This window comes from Cervus canadensis, chromosome 2 (genome assembly GCF_019320065.1).
Source record: "Cervus canadensis isolate Bull #8, Minnesota chromosome 2, ASM1932006v1, whole genome shotgun sequence".
Classification (NCBI taxonomy): domain Eukaryota; kingdom Metazoa; phylum Chordata; class Mammalia; order Artiodactyla; family Cervidae; genus Cervus; species Cervus canadensis.
Genome location: NC_057387.1, coordinates 29621616 through 29636597, shown reverse-complemented (window position 1 = coordinate 29636597; position 14982 = coordinate 29621616). Strand labels below are relative to the sequence as shown.

The window sequence follows — 14982 nt, the reverse complement described above, 5'->3', positions numbered from 1 at the left end:
TTTTAATTTTCCTCTGTACCTCATTAATTCTTTCCATTTAGAGGACTATGCTGGGTCTGCAAAAATCTTTTCTAAAACAAAAATCAGCAGGTTTCCTAATGTGAATTCTAATACCACTAGTGTTACAAATTTGGAATGAGTGATTTACATCAATATCTGGGCACAACTCTTCTACCTGCTATGCAGTCCATTTGCCTCAAGTGCTAATGAATAACAATAAATATATTCACAGCAGTTAGTGATAGAGTAACTTATACTTTGGCACGGAGGCTTTCACTTTGAGGGGGGCGAAGATGATTAAATATTCTGCCAAATGAATTCAGGGAGAGCTTTTATGAATTTCATACTTGTTAAGCACGTGTTATTAGGGAAAGAGGGTGCTTTCCACAAACTTCAAAACTGAATTAAATCCTGGGGAAAGGATATAGACATGCATTAAAAAGTATATTGCCCTAACTTTTATTCTTTCTCTTTTGTCTTTCAAGAGTTCAGTACTCAGAAAATTTGGATGAAGAAGAACATTAGCAATTCCATAAATTTCTCATTATGGTTCTTTTTGAAGAACAATGAGGATGAAGTATGAGAAATTACCCTTATAAAAAGAGGAGAACAACTTTTCTCTTGCTACAAATATCCCAGTTAATTAAGAAAATCAAAATTGGAATATGCCAGACTGCCCAAATAAAGACTTTAGTGGTACCAACAGTGGAACAAAAGTGTAAACATTTAAAATTTTTGACCTATTACAATAGATTTATTTTATTATCAGGATATTCTCTGGGAAATACCTCAGATATATTACTATGGAAACAGCATGTTATAGAAGAGTATTTTCCCAGAATTTATGCTTAGTTACAATTCAAAATGTTTTTAAAACTGTATTAGCTCTTGAAAATAATTCATTTTCAAAGTGAAGAAACATTTTAATTTCAGTTTAATTTCTGAATGGGGCCCTAGGTATTTAGGATGCAACTCTCTTAGGGTTTTAGTAAAGTCAGATGAAGAATATAAAAAACCTTTCACCTGTAGACAGATTTCATGTCACTGGTTATGACAACAGAAAATTAGGAACCTTTAAACTGATGTATATCAATACATGGTTATAATTGTCTATCAACTCCCCTGGTTATAAAGAAATCTTTGTCCTGGAAAAAATTATAATAATGGACAAACCTTCTCAAAAGTTCTCATTACTATTCAGCAAAAGACACTTGGCATTTATATCTGCTTATTACTTTTTAAAATGTACTTTAGGGAGAGAAATGTTAATTATTTTGGGGAAGGGACTGAAGAAATCCCAGTGAGACATTCTGTAGAGAGGTCTTTTGTTAGTGTAACATCTGACCTTCTATATCTTTGGAAATCATGCAACTTGGCTAATGTAGTCCTTAAAGAATTAATCAAGCAGATTGTTAGGCCCTAGTTACAGTGAAGCCAGCCAATTATGAGTTGCTCAGAAATTCATCACTGGCATGTCCAACCACATTTTCCCACATAAAGATTAGTAGAAATATGTGGAAACGGGGCCCATTCCCACCCTAGCACAGCTACAATATGTGTTCAGTGAAACAAATTTTAACCAAGTTTTGCCTTAGTGAAACAAATAATTTATCTGGAAGTCTTTTTAATTTCTGTCTTTACCCATAATATCTTATCTGCCAACATTGCAAATGCTGCCCCGTTAAGTTAAAACCCAACTAGGGATTTTTATATTCAAACACAAAAGCACTAAAGTCACATGCCACAAGCCTGAATTTATCTGTAAGTTAATGAAATTTCCAAACACCACCTTCAGTCTTTTCACTGTTGTAATAACGCCCTCCCAAGGCTTACTAAGAAGAAAGCTTTTCTTGCAAGAGAGGAATGAAAGGAGTCAGAGTAGATGAAGATTGGTTCTGTAAGGAGAGGGCAGTGCTGCTCTTAAATAAAGAAGCGCCTTTCAGATAAGCAGAATCAGATTCCAGTTCATTGGTTTGCTGGCTACCCTTACTTTGAACTCTCATATTTAACCCAGCAGGCTTCAAAGCAGGTGAGAAAATGACCTACCACTTAAAAGCAATTTTTCCTTTTTCAGGAATTCTGGCCTTAAGAGACTATCAGCTCTGATATCAGCACATTCCACATCTCCAGGGATTTATGCAATTTTTTTCCCATTGCTCTATGTCTACTGTGGGCTAAGTTTTCATCTCAGCCAGGAGGAAAATCAGGAGAAAAAGTCCTAATGTGCTGAAGATGAAATCTTTTTCCATAGCTTTATATCATGCAAAAGAAGGGGCACTAAAACACTAGCCATTCTAGTTCGTTCCCTTCCATTTATGTAAATCTGATGTCCAGTGAGGATTACTACAAATTACTAATCCCTAGCGCCTTGCTTCACAAAAAAGCAATCTTTGTAACAAGTGCATTTTAACAAATTCAGACTGAATTTCCTCTAGCATGTGAAATAATACAAGAAGTTATCAGATGAAGAGACAATGGCAACAATGGAAGGAACTAGGAAATTTTCTTAAACCTCTTTGCCTTACTTAATATTAGAATAAATATGTTTCAAAGATTCTTCATTGATTTCTACATTTAATTGTACTTGGCTATCAAATATCTGACTTAACTAAAAATTTTTAACACATGCAGTTTAACGCAACTTACCAATGGGTTCTGCTCTATAAGGCAGTTTGCTAGTGCCTAGAATTTGAAACATTTCTTCACTTTCTGGTGCACATAATCGACCAGTAGTACTACAGGTATTGTTTAAATGATACTTAACAGCCATTTCTACTACTATTTTTATGGAAAAATGCATTTTTGGTTTACTAGTAGGACATAGCTCTTCCAAACATGAAGAGGGTAGGGTTTCTCACTACAGCTGCACTTTGGTGATGATGATGACAATGATGACAACAACAGCTAACACCTACTTTTTACTGTGGGCAGACACAGTTCTAAACTCTTGATAAATTTTAAACTCATTTAGCCCTCACAAAAATCCAAGAGGTAGTACTATTCTCATTTTACAACTGGGGGGTGGGGAAGGTTAAGCAACTTACCCAAGGTTGCACAGCCAATAAGTGTCACAGCTGAAATCCAAAGCAAAAGAGTCTGGCTCCAGAGCCTCTGCTCATAACGACTCTACAATCTGTCCCTTCTCCACCTTGATAAGGTGGCACCATCCAGGAGTTATAAATTCCTCTATTGGGGATAGAGTAGAGCAAGGGCTTCTTAAGCTTTAAATGTATATAGAATCCTCTGGGGATCTTGCTTCTAACAATGTCCTGGGTGATGGTAATGCTCCTGGGGCACAATATTAAGTGGTAAAAAGAATGTGAACCTCTAGTTCTCTTGCTGTCTGTCTAGTAGGGTAGTTGCTTATTGAGTTTATAAACTGGAGTCTGCCTATATTGCTTTCATTTCCCATTAATTCTTAAATGGAAACAGCCCTTGGAACTGCTGCATACCGAATATTGATTTGCAGGTACTTTCAGTAAATACTTAACTTTTAGGAATTTAAACTGTACATGTAAAGGCCATAGGGATAAAATCTAGCTGTAGAAGTTTGCTGTCAGGCACATTTTAAACACTACATACCAGCAACACATACCAAAAGATAGTAAACAAATGTCTGTTTATTGTTCATCAACTAGAATCACAGTAAATTAATAACTTTTGACCTAAAAAAGAAGCTTCAACTTTCAAATGGATAATTATTTATTATCAGACACTGCTAGGAGCTTGTGTTATGTAATCCTAAAGGCTCTTTTGGTGCATCAGAGATCACTTAGGTAAAGGCAGACACGATATACTAACACATGGGTACAGCAGACAGTGAGTGCACTCCACATTAATTTTAGCCAGTACCTCATGGAAGGACACTGCTAACAATTACTATCTCTCTACTCTAGATTCTAGACCTCCCTCCTCTCTCTATTTTACCTCCTCCCCACTGCCCTGAGAGACCATCTCTCCCACTGCTTTTCTATGATCTCAAATACACAGCTGTGTATTTTTTTCTGCTTGTTAAATGGACGGGATTCTCTGTTTAGTCCATTTTTTTCCATGCCAGATTACACAGTGAGGTCATTTCAGTTTGAGACACACACTCGCCAATCAGCACCACTGCAAGCAACAGAGTTATGGTGTGATCAGTAAGCTTTCTTTCTTTCTTTTTTTATTATTTTTTTATCTTAGTAAGCTTTCTTTTTATACTGAGAGGAAGCAGAAGAGTCAGTTTCCAACCCGAATGTCTATACTCCCTGAGCAGCAGTAAAAAGTCATCCTTCTTGCAGCCGGACCCAGAATCAACTGGAGTCTCAAACTCTTAGGCCTACAGCCAGTGGCAACTTAACACATTATAATAGTTGACCTTCAGGGAAAAAGAGAAACCAGTGCTCTCACTACTGGTGCCAGAAGAAAACCAGCTAATCTTTAAGGCACAAAATAAACTATTCTTAAGGCAGGAAAAGAAAGTGTGAGGACACAGGGAGTTATAATGGAGGCACAGAGAGAAAAATAAAGAAACTGCATTACCAAATAAAGGCTAATACTTCTATGGTTCTCAGTGCTTTTCTATTTGGGAGTATCATGAATTAACATTTTCTTTCTGGGTTTGAACTCATTACTTGGTAAAAATGCAAAGATGTACAAGGCATGTCTTTTTTATTAGGCTCAGAGACTTAAAGGGACTTCTCTTTGGTAATTTTGCTTTGAGTCAGTGACATTAATTAATAGGTTTATGTAGAAAAATTAATAATCACAAGATACTCTTTAAAATCAGTCCTCAAGTACTTTCTGGACCTGGGTCAGGAAATGGGGAAGCAGTTCAAAACTAAAGGGTAAAAAGGAAAATAAAGGTCTGCAGATGGTTCTACACCCAAGGTTGGGAAGATCAATAAGAATATGCACATATAATAATAATGAGGACTTCTGAGTGAAGGGGCACATTCTGAAGCCAGGACAAATGTCTCAACTGTCCTATCTTACCTACTTATTCCCTATCCTAGCTGCACTCTTGAATATAACATTCAGCAAATCCTTAGAATTAATGATTTCATTTAAATGGAAAAAACAAAAGGCCTTTGTACAAAACAAGGAATTTTTTTTTAAATGCCAAAGAAAATGCATTTAAAAGGGCTGGATTATTCTTTAACTAGTAACAAGGCTTGTGTTTACCACCAAAAGTGATCTACAAAGACCAGCTTTATAATTTATGACATTGTATTTTCAAAACTTCTAAGCAACAAAAATATAGCTCAAATCACCAAAAACTTATGTTTGACATATTTATGGCAGCAACCTTACAAATCAATTCCTGTAATTTACTTTATAACAAATATCTTCCACTGCTCAACTGGTTTAGCACAAACAGATCAGAGATGGTTTCTTGTGTGTTTTACAAATATTCTACACAAGTCCTTGAGATCATACTTACAGCTTTAGCAAAAACACCCATGATCTCAGGAAACTGGTGTGTAAGGAAAGCTATCATTGCTGTAGAAGAACATAGTCCTGCTGTGAAATGGATGAAAAAAGGAATCTCCTTCTTTGGGTAAACAGAAACATGATGAAACGCTGCAAGAGAGAAAAGATAGAAATAGATTTTATTTCAGAGTATAGTGTAAGCCAGTTTTAATATTTTCAAGTGAAATCCATTTCTAAAAACTAAAAAGGAAAAATTAAAAAAAAAAAAAGAACACGAAGTCTCTGGCCAAGCAAGGTAGAAAGAAGTTATCAATTATTTATAGCATCAACAGCACATCTACACAGTTAGATGACTGTTGGGAACTGGGAAAAGGATGGCACTGTGGGAAAGAGCAGTAATTGTAGTCATGCTGAGGTGGTTTTGAAAAAGAGCTTTGTCACTTACTAGCTGTGTGATCTTGAATAAGTTGCTAAACCCTCTAGCAGTTGCCATGGAGTTGTTATGATGAACACTGTAAGCACTTTATAAAGGTGTTGTTTTTTTCGATCTTGGGGAGCTCAGACATGAGTACAGAGATCAAGAAATAGACATGTGGTTGGAGATTTCCTAGAACAGTTAATAATTTTACCCACTTCTTAATAAGTGTCCTATATGTGGCATTTCATTGAGCACTGTAAAAATCTAACCAGAACATCAAAGTCCTAGATTCTGAACATAAATGGAGTCTATTGTCTTATTTTTACATTTACACATTTACTCAGGTATTATTTTTCTAGTGATTAGATATTTAATTACCAATAGTATTCAAGTATTTTTCTTATTTGAAATGTGAAACTACTTGAATAACAATGATGACAGTAGCTTATTACAATGATTGGTACACAGTAGGTGCTCAATAAATGTCTGTTAAACTGAGAGCTATTCTGGGACTTCAGTTGGCTGCTCACAGGGTTGGACACAGACCTAAGAATTCCTGATGTAATATCCTGCATAGGTAAGGAATGACTAATTCAGTGCTGAATCAAGTTCAGCTATAAATTTAATGTTTTAAAACATAATGATTCACAGAGAAGATTACACCTAAGTTTCCTTCAATAGACAGGATATTTTTAATGTATTATATACTATCTTTAGAAAGTACATACCAAAAAGCAAACTCATTAAAAATGCAGAAAATTCCCAGAGCCTTGTGTCATGTTTAAAGTAAAAGCACATCAAATCTGAAATTTTTTAAAGTTAGAAACATTAGAAGCTGTGAACAACACTGTGCTTTCAGCACCCCAAAAAAATCAGTCCCCTTTGCTCTGTCCCTCAGCCATGAGAGGACAACTTCTTCTAGCAAATCAAAATATAAAAACCATGGTATTTGCAAAGATAGGGAACAAATACTTACATATGCCAATGTTACTATAGTTGCTTTTGTGTAAGACAGCAAAATTAATAATATTAATTAAACTATAGCATTTTGTGGTTTACAAAGTGCTTTTATTTACATTATTTTTTTCAATAATCCTAGGAGATAGTATTATTCCTACTTTCTGAGGTAGAAAACTGTATAGCGTTAATAGGATAATTTTCTAAAATAAGAAATTTTTATACTGTAGGAGAGATCCAATTTTTTCTTTTTGGATTGCTTTCTGTAGATTCATTTGTCAGTCAATGTTTGGCTAATACATCAAAATAATGGATGACTAGTACAGAAACACTCCCTTAGAAGTAAAGTTCAAATTTCATCACTGGCTTGTAGAGAAAAATTTATCAGGAGGCATAAAAGACAACTAAACAGCTATGTGAACTAAGGGAATAGTTCAAGTCTGAACTTATGAGGTTCATAAGCAAATTCCAGAATGCCTTAAGTCATATCAAGGTTGAAGGAGAATTGAAAGCAAAAAACCTTAAGTACTCTTGGGTATTAAAGCTCCACATTAATAAAAATTTGTTCATTTTATCATAAAGACAGAAAAAATACTCTAAGAATATACAATATAATCAAACTAAACCCCCCAGAATATCCCTCCTCTCACAGCTCCTAGAATTTGCAAATGAGTAGACCCCTAGAAATAACAAAGTCCTGCCAAAACACAAAGTCTCTGTTCTTAAAGGCTATGGCTCTGACAATACAAAATAATGTGATGATTTTATTCACATTACTATGAAAGCTTGCCTTATATTATCAGGCAACCTCTGTAATGATTTGGGGGGCATTATTTTAGGTTAAATGTATTAGCCTAATGTAATACACTCTTGCATATTGATGTTCCACAATTAAAGATTCATTCCTTTGCCTTAAATATCCTTGTTCCCATTAAAATAGAAAAACAACACCTACTATCATCACCTGAGGAAAGAAAATATTTCTAACACTAATGACCTTCTAATTGCCAAAGTCAATGGATTCTTCTCAGTAATTACCTTACTTAATACCTTGGATACTCCTCCTCACTTGGAATTTTTTTTCTCCTTTTAGTTTCTAGGATACCTAGTTCTGGTTCTTGTCCTGTCTCAGACCATTCCTTCACTGAATCTTCTGACTCCTTATCGGCCACCCATTCCTTGGAAATTTTCATCATGGTTCACCTTTGATTTACATCTCACACTCTATACAGTTTCCCTTAGTGATCTCATTCACTCCTAGAAAATAATGACCCCTAAGTCAGTTTTGTGGTGTAGAGGGAAAGAGATATTTTGGTAATTTTGTTTACATGACCTGATCCTGTCGCTAGGCCACAGCAGATTGGATTAGGGATGAACACCTGGGTAAATCTGATTTACTCTCCCAGAAGTTTTAGAAGCAGGACTGAGATACTCTTTATTCTATATTATCCTCATGATGAGGATGACATGTAAATTCAGAGCTGCACAGGGGTATCAAGTCTGGCTACATGAGTGTCTAAGAAAGAGAGAGCCAAACTGCAAAGAGAAAGATAAAAATAACGTAGATACACTGAGAAAAGCAGAAATGAAAGCTCATACAAAGAAAAGATGGAGGTGGGGAATGAAAAGGAAAAGTGAGAATAGGAGAGACTGAAAAAGGCAGTCAGAGACAGAGACACACAGAAAACTGACTCCTGGAAATCCTGATAGCCTTCTCGTTCTGGTCTCTTCCAAGGTGCAATTATAATTGTTGCCTTTGTGTTCTTTGAGATAACTCAGCCTTCTTCCAACAAATTCTCTTTATTTTTAAGCTAACCTGAAGTGGCTCTCTTATACCCAAAGAGGGCTTACAATATTTACTACTTATAAAACATATATTTAATAATATACATATTATATATAACTTACAAACATATCTTAACCCCATGTATGTAGAGATATAAAATATAAAGGCAATGTATGTATATGTTAAATAGATTACATAATAAAATATTTAAACATATAACACACATGGATATATGTGTATGGTTGACATGTCACATATGCAACATACTCAAAAATAAAAATTGTGGGAGAAAAATATCAGCATACTCAACTTCCATAAGCTCTCCTAAGTTTTTATCTATCTGTTTGAACTTTTCAGTTCTTAAGTCTGATGGCTGTAAAACTGCAACTTTCCTTCCTAGACTTTAGTTCTAATGGACCCAGAACTGTAAAAACTGTGGTATAGATTTATAAGAGGAAACTAGTGTTTATAACTGTCAGCATCCTTATGTATCAGTTAAGTCATAAAAAGGATAATTAGACAGAAATTTACCAGCTCATAGAGAAAAAAAGTGAGTGGATGATAAGGCAGCTGAGACAAAAAGCACAGACTATTCTTTCAAAAGTTTAGCTTCCTAAAAGCAGGAACTAGACAAACCACTTTCAGCCGTCATAACCCTGTGTGTTTCTGGTTCTCCTCTTGACTCTTGGACTGTTTTTTGTTTTTTTTTTAATTGGGAAGTACAGTCCCTCCAATTTCACTCTACTTTATAAAGATTATTTTGACTATTCTGGGTCCTTTAACATGCCATGTACATTTTGGGATCAGCTTATCAATTTGCAAGAATTGTATTGAATTAATAGATCAATTAGAAGAGAATTGTCATAAAAATAATATTGGGGCTTCCAATCCATAAACATGAACTATCTCTTTATTTATTTAGACTTTCTTTAATTCTTCTACACAGTATTTAGTGGATTTTAAAAATCTCATACTTCTTTTAATTTAGAACTAAATTGTTTGTTCTCTTTGATGCTATTCTCATTGGGTCTGTTTTCTAGTTTACATTTTGGATTATTCATTGCTGGTATATAAATATGACTGAGTTATATATATATATCAATATTATATCCTGCAACCTTGCTGAACTAGTTTATTAGTTCTAATAATATTTTTATGGAATTCTTAGGACATGAAGATTATGTCATCTGTGAATAAAAACAGTTTTTCTTCTTTCTTTTGAACATGAATGCTTTTTATTTCTTTTTCTTGCTTGATGGCATTAACTAGAACCTTTAGTACAATGCTGAAGAGAAGAGTGCAGACATTCTTGTCTTGTTCCTGATCTTAGGGGGAAAGCATTCAATCTTTCAGCATTAAGTATGATGTTAGCTGTGGGTTTTTTGTAGATGCTCTTTATCAGGTTGAGGAAGTTCCCTTTTATTCCCAGTTTGTTCAGAATTTTTATCATGAATGGGTATAGGATTTTTGTCAAATGCTATTCTCCATCTATTGTCCTTTACACTTTCAGATGTTAAAGCAACCTCGCTTTGTGAGGTAAATCCCAATTGGTCATGGAGCATAATCCTTTTTACATGTTGGTGGATTCAGTTTGCTAACATGTTGTTGAAGACATTTGTATCTATGTTCATGAGAGATATTGTTCTATAGCTTTCTTGTAATGTTTTGTCTGACTGTTGTCAGGATAATGTTGGTCTCACAGAATGAGCTGGAGAGTGCTCCTTCTTCATTTGCTGAAAAGTTTGTGAAGGATTGGTGTTATTTCTTCTTTAAGATGACTGCTTGTAAGAAAAGAAAAACAAAAACTTTCATCTGTGTGTCCTTCATTGCACCAAGTACAAGGTTTTAACCACAAAAATATAAAAAATGAACTAAATAATGCAACTATATCCAAGAACTGGCTAAAATAGTATTTAAACAGTATCCTGAACTTCAACCAGAGGCACTTTTAAAATGGGAGAATACTATGAAAAATAATCTAACAACTAATTTTAAGTTTAGAAAAACGTGAATATTTACTTACGAGGTAATAGCTCTCTATCAGCAGTCTCTGTGCAGCTGGGATAAGGATAAAATAGATGGCCTTTCTCTAATGGGTATGGAATCATTCGAAAAGCTGAGGGAAAAAAATATACATCTGTTGACATGCAATTCAATCTCACTTTCATCATCTACTACAATCAAAGCTATTTTGGAGATGTATTTTTATTAAAATGTCTCACAGCATTTTAAAAATTTATTTTAAAAAAATATTTGTTCAGTTGTGCCCGGTCTTAACTGCAGCATACGGGATCTTCAATCTTCAAGGCAGCATGGGGGACCTTTTTTTTTTTAGCGGCATGTGGAATCTAGTTCCTGGACTACAGGTGGAACCTGGGCCCCGGGCATTGGGAGCATGGAGTCTTAGACACTGGACCGCCAGGGAAGTCCCCCACATAGCATTTTGTTTTCTTTTTTAGAGACACATTTTACATGAAAGAAACAAAATATGCAGAGGAACAAATAAGAAGAATAAAATTTATTTAGAGAATAGTGAATGTTCTAACTGAAATAAAACTAAAGGGAGTACTGGAAGATAAGACTGGCTGTGTCCTTCTTGCCTTAGTCTCCTCATTACAAACATAAAATACTTAACTCTCCACATGAGAATTCCACTTCTTAGGGAAATCACACAACTGTTGTAGTTATAACTTCTGTCAACCTAAGAGTTTTCAATGGATCCTAACTTCATATTTGAGCTGTTACCTAAGTTTTCTGTAAGCAGAGCTTAATTTAGATCAGGGGTCACCAAAGTACCTAAATTAAGTATCTAATGGGGTCACCTTTGGTCAGACCTGGACCACTATCTGTTTTTGTAAATAAAATTATATTAGAATATAGTCATGTCTTCTCATTTATATATTATAAAAGGCTGCTTTCATGCTGTAAGAGTTGGGTAATTGTGACAAAGACTATGGCCCACAAAGACTAAATATTTACCAACTGGTCCTTTACAGAAAAAGTTTATGCATCCTTTATCTAGATTATCATCCATTCCCACAGACTTCTTAAAGAAGAAATCTTTATTGATCTATTCAACTATCAAAATTATAAGGTTTTTGTTTTTCCTTTAGTGCTTGGATCTAGGAACTTTTGTCAAAATACAGATTTTTGTTTTGCTGCAATAAAATACAGCAACTTTTCCAAAGTCACAGAGCAAATTAAATCAGTGACACTAGGAAATCATTCATTAAGATGATTATTCATGAAACACTGAATCAATCATATACTTATGGAGAATTTCCTATGTGCCAAGCAGGCTAGGCATTGATGACACATACAAAGTGAATAAGATAGACTACGTAGTTTTGAGAAGCTTGCAAACTATTGGAGAAAAAAACAAAAGAAAATCTAAGTATCCCAAAACATCAAGCTCCTCAGCTTTCACTAATCTGTATATTGTCAGTATCAAGCACAGTGCCTAATGCTCAGCAAAAGTTTATACAGAAGTTCCCAAATTTTCTTGATTCAAGGACACATGGTGCCCTTCATGTCTCAGTAATTTGCTATGATGCCCCAACGCTTTAAGAAGTATTTAACAATTCCACTTACTAAGTAGTGGTTCTGATCAATTTCAAAACTTTTTGTTCTAACAGCTTAGCAGCAAGTTGAAAAAAATACACATAAATTAAAGGAAAAAAGTTATTTCATTTTTAAATAACCATCATTTCTCCCTAATGGGATGTATGAGCCTGTTGGACAGCACACAATTTCTCAAACCTCAGAATCACTTTGAATAATACCATCCTCATTTCCTGTTCTACACTGAGTTTTGTGTGATACTTCCTTTAATCATAGCAACTAACAAAAATCCAGCTTTGCAAAGCTATGACAACACTAAAAGAAAACAGAGAATACTGTTGAAATCTTTAACTATCTAGAGCTACAGTTTGAATGGTGTATTGCTGTGTTTCTACGAAAAATTTAAAATCTCATGGCACTCTTGTGAATTTACCAAAATGTCCAAAAGTACCTCAGTGCAACGTTTGAGAACTGAGGAGGTTAACAAGTTTTAGTTGTTATTTAGAATGTGCACTGAATTTAAATTTTCATCTATAGCTAATTTTAAGAAGTTACAAATGAGAGACCTGGTAGTTAGTGGAAAATAATTCAATTTTCCAAAGAAATATACAAATGGCCAATTAACACACAAAAATATGTTCAAAATTAATTATTAGGGACATGCAAATCAAAATGAGGTACTATTTCATACCCATTAGGGTGCTATTACCAAAAACCAGAAAATAACAAGTACTGGCAAGGATATAAAGAAAGTGAAACCCCTGTGCATTGCAAGTGGAATGTAAAATGGTTCAGCTGCTATAGAAAATAGTACAGTTGTTCCTCAAACAATTAAACACAAAATTATATGATCTAGCAGTTCCACTTCTAGGAGTACACTGAAAAGAACTGAAAGCAAGAACTTAAACAGGTATTTATGCACCCATGTTCATAGCAGCATTATCCACAATAGCCAAAAGGTGGAAACAGCCCAAATGTCCACTGATGGATGAATGGATAAACAAAACTTTGTATATACTTACAATGGAATATTATTCATCCTTAAAAAGAAAAGAACTCTTACACATACTTCAACAATATGGTAAATGAAATAAGCCACATATAAAAGCACAAATGTATAATTTCACTTATATGAGACACCTAGAGTAGTCAAACTCATAGAGACAAAAAATAGAATGGTCCATGGCTGATTCATATCAATGTATGACAAAACCCACTGGAAAAAAAAAAATAAAAAAATAAAAATAAATAAAAAAATAAAAAACAACAACAACAACAACAAAAAAATAGAATGGTTACCAGGGGGCTGGGAAGGAGGAAAGAATGAGGAGTTACATTTCAATTGGTACAGAATTTCAGTTTGGGGTGATGAAAACACTCAGGATGGATGATGGTGATGGTTGCACAACAATGTATATGTATTTCACAGAACTGAGCATTTTAAAACATTTAAAATGCTTTTATGTTATATATATTTTACCACAATTAAAAAATTTGGGGGGGATTTCCCTGCTGGTTCAGTAGCTAAGACTCAAAGCTCTCAATGCAGGGGGCATGGGTTCAATCCCTGGTCAGGGAACTAGATCCTATATGCCACAACTAAGTGGCACAGTCATCATATACATTTTAAAAAAATAAATATTTTTTTAAAAATTTTTTAAAGAATTAAGTTGATTTCAGTAATGAAAAAAAGTTTCATACTGTACACATCTCAAAACAAAACCAAAAGAAGTCCAATTTAAAAAATATTAGAATAGCAAGCCACATTAAAAAATAAATGAAGGTATATAAATTTTCATTTTTTTTCCTTATAAATATTTAATTCACATGAACATACAGCAGAATACCCAAACAGTTTTTCATTCTGCTTTTCCTAAATGTGGTTTTAATATAAGCACATTACACACTTCTCCTACCAATAAACCAATAAACACCATGGAGTTCACTTTCAAACCAATCTGAACAATAAATCCTTAAGGAAACCCAGACAATCTCATTAAAAAAAGACTGCCTGTGAATGCAATGAATAGTCAGGAAGACTAGCACTGCATCCGGAAGAGAGCACTCACTGCCTTCCCACGTGCACTGCAGCAGGTTAAGAGCGCCTTCTATCCTCTTCCAGTGCTGAAGGTGAAAGAACGCGTAGGCAACTGCTTCACTGTCACCCCGCTTCAGAATGTGTTCTGGAGGTAAAATGAGGCTTTTCATCTCTAGTAAATACTAGAGAAATAACATACACACATAGACACACCACACACACAAAAAAAGAAAATTATGTTAAATTCAAACATCCACAAAAGTGTAGATTCAAATTTAATAAAGTTAACTAGATTTAAAAAACAAACATTAAGCTAGTTGAAATGACAAGAAGGTCTTACTGATAATGTGTATAAAATGCTTGTATATATGCAAATCCCAAAGATCAGAATATGCCTAAAGGTAAAAATAAGGTAATAAATGACTTATGTGCAACTTTAAATACAAAATGGAAACTAAGCTGAAGAAATAATGTGTGAGAAAATTATTTATTTTTCCAAAAAAGGATAAATGTAAAAAATTATAAAACACAATTTTGGAACAACATGTTGTGGCAACATTTTTTTCTTTATTTCTCTTTTACTGTGTGTGTGTGTGTTAGTCACTCAGTTGTGTCCAACACTCTGTAACCCCATGGACTATGGCCCGCCAGGCTCCTCTGTCCATGGAATTCTCCAGGCAAGATACCGGAGTGGGTTGCCCTTTTACAGTGAAGGAATTTAACTGTTAAGAAGTTCAATTCTTAAACACAGGGCAAAGCACTATGCTTGTTAGGGAATGCCAAGACACTATTCTCTGGAGCTTCCTAATG

The 14982-nt window shown here is 34.5% G+C and overlaps 1 protein-coding gene across 8 annotated transcripts in view; it reads right to left on the bottom strand.

Moving 5' to 3' along the window:
• ST7L (suppression of tumorigenicity 7 like) overlaps positions 1-14982 on the bottom strand; it is a 92204-nt gene that overhangs the window by 17661 nt on the left and 59561 nt on the right. For 6 of the 8 annotated variants that reach the window (XM_043460319.1, XM_043460313.1, XM_043460315.1 and 3 more), the window contains 3 exons: positions 14204-14354; positions 10597-10689; positions 5423-5562 (listed from right to left, as the gene is read on the bottom strand). In XM_043460319.1, the coding sequence (XP_043316254.1) occupies positions 5423-5562; positions 10597-10689; positions 14204-14354 (384 nt within the window). The other 2 variants (XM_043460316.1, XM_043460317.1) reach the window with 2 other exon arrangements.